The 6749-nt window shown below is 39.9% G+C and overlaps 1 protein-coding gene across 4 annotated transcripts; it reads left to right on the forward strand.

The window, feature by feature from the left end:
• The first annotated feature begins 1062 nt into the window (after positions 1-1062).
• LOC118226481 (GTP-binding protein Di-Ras2-like) lies at positions 1063-4541 on the forward strand. 4 transcript variants are annotated; one of them, XM_035416142.1, is made up of 2 exons: positions 1063-2216; positions 3119-4541. In XM_035416142.1, the coding sequence occupies exon 2, from the start codon at positions 3295-3297 to the stop codon at positions 3892-3894; it is 600 nt and encodes a 199-aa protein (XP_035272033.1). In that variant the 5' UTR covers positions 1063-2216; positions 3119-3294; the 3' UTR covers positions 3895-4541. The 4 variants fall into 4 exon arrangements, with proteins under 4 accessions (XP_035272033.1, XP_035272034.1, XP_035272032.1 ...); XM_035416143.1 differs by having other exon boundaries at positions 3172-4541; XM_035416141.1 differs by having other exon boundaries at positions 3227-4541.
• Positions 4542-6749: the final 2208 nt, after the last annotated feature.

A 6749-nucleotide genomic window follows, 5' to 3' on the forward strand; every position in this document is an offset into this window, starting at 1 on the left:
GGTAGTTGCCTGGGTTGAATAAGCACTGGTAGGCTAACCTGCCTGCATCAGTGGCACCAGCAACACAGTCCTTGGGCACAGTCACTGCAGAACTGCGATATTAGCAGATGCTCTTGTCCAACGTATCCACTTAGCAGATGCTCTTATCCAACTTCTCCACTTACACAGATTACATTATTTACATACAAACAGTTTATGCAGCTGGAGAAATTGAGTTTAAGTGTTATCTCCATGCACTTAAACTCAAAGGCAGCAATCCAGCTGCAAATTGAAACTTTTAGTTACAAGCCCAGGTCCCTGACCATTCTACCTGACGTGTTGTGGAGTGAAAAGAACTTGTGTCTGACTGAACAGCTTTTACAAGATGCTCAAGTAAGAAGACTTTGGTAGAAGACAAAATATGGAAAAAGTTGTTTAAAACAATATGTCTACCTCCAGAATTTATATAATATATGTGTAGAGTATATGCACATGTCTATGAACGACCGATTGAAAGATACAGATAGCTGGGTAGCTTTCAAAACACTTTTTATGCTTTACTGAGGTTTTTGTTTTGTCTGAAACTCATGTGGTGCACACTTGCGATGAGCAGGCCCATTCAAATGAGCTTTTGGGACTATTCTGATGTTGGAATGAGATGAGCACTGACATTAGCTACCTTGCTCACGAGTTGACAGAGCAAGTGTAACGTTAGTATAGACGCCACTGAAGCCAGTGTGCCATAGTGCTACTGGATTATAGTACCCAACCCTGTTCAAGATTCTGACAACTACATGACTACGAGGTAGGCCCTAATACCTAAAACTACTATTGCAGGCTTAGCCCAGCCAAGGGCTTGTTTTGTGGGGCTGCTGCAACGTTACAAGCAGTGATCAATATCATTCAAAACATAGAGAAATGACAGGTAGTTTGACTGTTCATCGCCATTTAAGTGAGTATGTGTTCATAACTTTATTTCCTTTATTTCCAAAATTGCTAATCAGGGCAGCATGGTGGTTCAGTGGGTAGCAATGTTGCCTCACAGCAAGAAGGTCTTTGGTTTGAATCCTGGCCTGGGCTCTGTGGAGTTTCCATGTTCTCCCTGTGTGCGTGTGGGTTTCCTCCAGGTACTCCGGTTTCCTCCCACAGTCCAAAGACATGCAGGTAGGTGGATTGAAGAGACTAAATTGTCCATAGGTATAAATGTGTGAGTGAATGGTGTGTCCCCCCTGCAACAGATTGGCGACCTATCTGCTAAAAGTATTGATATCAAAACAAGGCCAAGTAACAACAAACAATATCTTAGCTCACACAAATTTAACAAGCTTTATTCCAAAGCAACGCTACCCAATGTTTCCTCATTTATTGAATGTAATTTGGCTGTTTGTTTTTTCATCTTACCATCTGCAGAGAATGTTGTGCATTCTAAATTTCCCACATCAAATAATACTTAGATAGAATACTTCATGATCCCCATTGGGAAATTTTTATAGCGGCATGTAACATTCACATTTACAAACAGACATTTCTACCAAGAAACATACAGTCATTTATACTAGAGAAATGGGGAAGGGAATTCATAAATAATCAATAATAATAATAATGCATTTATTCATGGTGTGTTTTTCATACTCTAGTACTGTACTGGATGCAGGAAATTGTTCAGACATATACTGTAGTCATTTTTACAATTTTTAGTGTGATAGCTGAATTGCAGATTATTATTTGCAGATGATTGGCATTTCATACTTTCATGTTATACATAACATTTGAATGACCACATTCTCTTCAGATGGTAAGATCTAAAAAAACACAGGGCCAAGATACATGAAATAAACACTTGCACTAACATTGCTTTGGAAATGTGTTTCTGTTGAGATGTATTCGTAAGCAGTGTCCCGCATGCAATTTACCAGTGTTCCATGAATGGACTAGTCCATGCAAAAGAAAATGAATGAAAAAACAGGGTGGTCATGTTTACTGTCTCGGAAATTGCTGCGACATTTTAGGCTCCACATTTCATCAAATCCAATTGTTTTGATTAAAATAAGGACATGAAAAGTGATGTTGACCTCTAATAGCGAGACAAAATGACAATATTTATCGACCGATATTAACGTGCGATTCCCCCGTTGCTAAATGGTATTTTCCTATCTGTGTCGGTCATATAGTAAGTACACAACACTGGAATTTTATTTACAATAACGTACAGCATCCCGACCAGCCGATTGTATCAGGTAGGTGTGCACAGATACGCTTTTTAAAGAATTGGAATCCAGCAGGAATAAAAAGCAGTATTTGCATTATTGTAAGCAATAGAATATGTTCGCAGAGCAGCGAATATAAATGCAGTGAATAGTTTAAAAAATAAAGAAAAGGAAAGAGAGTCAATACAGATTTGGCACCGTTTGGGAGTGTCTGCCGCGTCGATGTGAATCAAAGGGCTCCTTCGGGAGTACTTGCCATCAGTCCAAAAAGTGTGGAAAGGATTGACATTCCAACATTTGTTTCCGTGTTGTTTTCTTGTGGTGGCCGGTAAATACAGCAATTGTACTAATAAATGAATAAAGCCAACAAAGTGATATCTGCTGCGTGAACTGATACTGTACGCAACCACTTCATCCCGTTGCTCTGTTACAGCTACTAATTTAACTGAATCTGGCGAACGTTGAATACTGTATTGTAGCTCTACATTACACATTGAATTGACTAAATCTAACACGAACGGCTTTATATAAATACTTTTTTCACTTTTGCGAAATCATTGATGGTGTCCTTGAGATGTTTAAATAGGAAGCTTGTTTTATAGCTGAAGATATTTTGATGTAAATCAATGTTACTGTCGTTTATCTGTGTTCGTGTAATTGTACTTTCTAATGCTATTCGGGCGTCTTCGTAGATATCACCGGTATAATTGCACAAATGACTATGTGACCAAATTATTTTCTCTTCTTGATAGTTTAACACTGGCTTTATGCCCCAGCAAATGAATGTCTTATCACTCGCTAACGTGATTTTTCTAAACATTGTGCGATGCATGTGTTTCACAATAAACTTACTGAGATGGCAGAGTCTTACAAATGTCATGTTATAAATGTCATGTTATTAAGTACTGTTCTATATTCTACAATTTTTCCAGGCACTCCACATATGTGAAATGTCATTGGCAGATCTTATTCTCTGTGTTTTCAGCAGTCTAATTGAGTCTGTGGAATGTGTAATCTCAACTCTTGCCTGACATTAACAGACTAACATCACTCTGCATTCTGTGATCTGGTACCCACTGGAACCTCCAGAAGAGGGATTGGAGAAGCCATGCCCGAGCAGAGCAATGACTACCGGGTAGTGGTCTTTGGGGCAGCCGGTGTTGGTAAGAGTTCTCTCGTGCTGCGGTTCATCAAAGGCACCTTCCGGGAGACCTACATTCCCACCATTGAAGACACATACCGACAGGTGATCAGCTGTGACAAGAACATCTGCACCCTGCAGATCACAGACACAACAGGCAGCCACCAGTTCCCTGCCATGCAACGCCTCTCCATCTCCCGAGGCCACGCCTTCATCCTGGTCTACTCGGTCATCAGCCGCCAGTCTATGGAGGAGCTGCAGCCCATATATGAGCAGATATGCCAGATAAAGGGCATTGATGTACAGGGGATGCCTGTCATGCTGGTGGGCAACAAGACCGACGAGACCCACCGAGAGGTGCAGACCAGCGAGGGGGAGGGCCTGGCTGCCCGCTGGAAGTGTTCCTTCATGGAAACCTCGGCAAAGACCAACTACAACGTACAGGAACTGTTCCAGGAGCTGCTCAACCTGGAGAAGAGGAGAGTGGTCAGTCTGCAGGTGGATGGCAAGAAGTCCAAGGCAATGAGGGCCAAAGACAGACTAAAGGGGAAGTGTGCCATCATGTGATTGGTAATGAAACTGCATGGCATCACGTCAGCCCAGAACATTCAATCAAATATACCCAGTTCTGTTCTAAATCAGGCAACCCTGGTCGTGAAGTGTGAAAGATGTTCCTGGTTTTTTTGCTCTATCCAAACCTAAAACTGCATAATTTGATTAATTATTAGGCTTAATGAATGCAAGTAACCATGTTCTGGAGGTGTTCTGCCATTTCACCAGTCTGGCTCTTCAGTCTCTAAATAATCAATCAAACTCTTGTGATCAGCACAGAAGATGTGCCTAACCATGTGCTGTATATTAATGTATATACATGTAATCACGTGATGGTTCCAAATTGGAGGACACAACAGTTATATGAACATTCACCCAAAGCATATTATCCTCTGACAAATTAAAAAATTAAAGTGCTTTCATTAGTATCATGAGTGTAACGGCGACCCTGGTACACATGAAGCTCGGTTAATGTCAACCTGCTGATTTTTTGTGCCTGAACTTTATTCGTAAATTTTTTGTGATTATGTTAAGGCACTTTCATGTTGCAGCATGATAAAAATGTTTTCAATGGTAATATGTTGCATGAGTTTATATTCTGATCCTACCAACTATCATTAACTTATATCATTATGTGAACCATTAAAATCAGTTTTTATTTACTGAAGTGTTTTTAACGAAAGATGATTTTGGCCTGACCAGAATAAGGTTGCGTATTGGCATGTATTTCATTTGTTCATAAAAGAGTACAAAATGCTGTATCACATGTTCTGTTTTCTTAATTTGAAACTGATTAAATATAGGATATCCAAGGTCTGGATCTGCTAAGCTGTGATCACAGCTATAACATAATCAAGCATGTACAGAGTGGTCCTCGTGTTGTTGCAGTAATATTAGTTATTAGTCAGTGTGTCCAAGACTGGTGTGCCTAAATCATGATTTAATGGGGTGTAAATGAATGGAAATGTCACTGTTCCTCGGGCTGTCAATGTAGGTACATGTGATGAATTATATGTAGCCATGCAACTGCAGTTAGGGTTTAATCTTTATTTTGCATATGATTACACTTGGTGACAGCAACAGTAAACCAGGAACCCAGTGCATTAAGCAAGACTGTTATTATTTCCTGAATAAGTCTAAGCATCTCAAGTTAAAACTAATTATGTATTGATCAATATTAACACAATGTGTCGGTACTTTAAATCAGTGTAGACCCAGCTCACCTAAAATGGACGAAAGGGAATGTTGTAAAAGGCCAAGGTGCTATTTTTATTGGTGTGCTCATTGTTTATACACATTAAAGATATGAAGTCTCTTGTAACAGTTATTAAACAAACAGTCATGAGGTAAAGTATGCTTCATTCCATTAATCTGTGGATGGTGTTTATGTGGCAGACATATTCTTAATCTTAGTTATTCTTAGATAAACATTTTAACACAGGTGACAATCTGAAAGTAGATAAAAAACAATGTAGCTTGTTGCATACAAATACCTAAAAGATACTCAATCATACTATCATCTAATTACTACAAAAATCACAAAATGTAGCTATGAAAATCTGATTAAATGAGCTGTAAATCCTCATTTCCAGTAATTAGCCCACCAGTTCTATGAATATGTGTGAGGTATAGTTTTCAGAATGGGACAGAGGTAAGTAGATAATAGTGCTATTGTAGTCTTTTAGTGAGAACAGATGACTGACTAGAAATGTAGTTTCAAAAAGCACAAGTCAGCCTGTGGAGACAGATGACATAGTTTAAGTAAATGGAGACAGTGTGGTTAAGGTACCCATTATTCCAGTTCCATATAGGATGAAATTGGTGAGCAGCAGATGGCTATGAACACATAGATGGTCTTTAAGTAGATGGGCACAAAGAAATTGAGACAAGGTTTTATGTATCATTTTTGTAACTAGTTGATACAGACAGCATATTAGGAAACATGCATAGATAAAGTAATAGAGAATAGATAACATCTGAACTCTTCACTTCAAACACATGGTGCACACTCCTGATTGTCCCAGAGATTGTCACTCGGGGAATGTGTGTGTGCAGAGAATTGCAACCAACCTAAATATTTGTATACAGCAATTTCAGTGCTCAGAGGTATGGCAGAGAAAGGGAGTCCCTTCTGCTGTCTTCTCCACTACATTGCATTAGCCAGACCCCCTTCATTATGGATGTTCTCTTGTGTGTGTGGGAGGGGGGGATTGCCACCCCCGCTAACAATGTGATTCCTCACAATGGGTGCTCCCCTGGGCCCTGCTAGGCCCAGTGTCACTGTGGGGGAGACCTCACGCTGTCAGAGTTGCATCCAACAGTACTCCCAGGGTCTGGATCCTGGGGCTATGTGCACGACTTCTCTGCACTCTCTCTCTCTCTCTGTGTATACTGTGTGGGAGGAAGATCAATAGAAACAGGCATCCTTTCATATTTTTTTGTCGCAGCGTGATCACTGACGTTCAGCGGGGGCAGAGGAAAGTACGGGTCGCATGTTAAGGATATCCACAGTTCTGAGGGTGTGTATGTCTCCTGTAATGGTGAAGGAATGCTTGGGTGAGGAAGGATCCCTCTGCAGGTGGTTTTCTGTAATGGTGAGGTCACATGGAAGTGATACAGTGGCCCACACCAGTCTTAATTAGTCTGCCTATAAATGTTTTACCTACAAAAGAATTGTCCTATATGGATGCGCTACAGAGACATGTCTAAGAATGCCATGCAGTGTAGTGTACTTATCAAGCACTTTATTTTATTGATTGAATGAAAGACAATTATAATTATATATACATGTACAAAACCTTTTTAATTCTATTTCCATGACAATTTCCAGTATGATAGATTAATTTGTTACTTGTAATATTGTGTTCACA

This window comes from Anguilla anguilla, chromosome 4, assembly GCF_013347855.1.
Source record: "Anguilla anguilla isolate fAngAng1 chromosome 4, fAngAng1.pri, whole genome shotgun sequence".
Taxonomy (NCBI): Eukaryota; Metazoa; Chordata; class Actinopteri; order Anguilliformes; family Anguillidae; genus Anguilla; species Anguilla anguilla.

Bases quoted from the DNA above. Each gene is read 5' to 3' on its own strand.
- LOC118226481 (XM_035416142.1), top strand. From the start codon at position 3,295: ATGCCCGAGCAGAGCAATGACTACCGGGTAGTGGTCTTTGGGGCAGCC.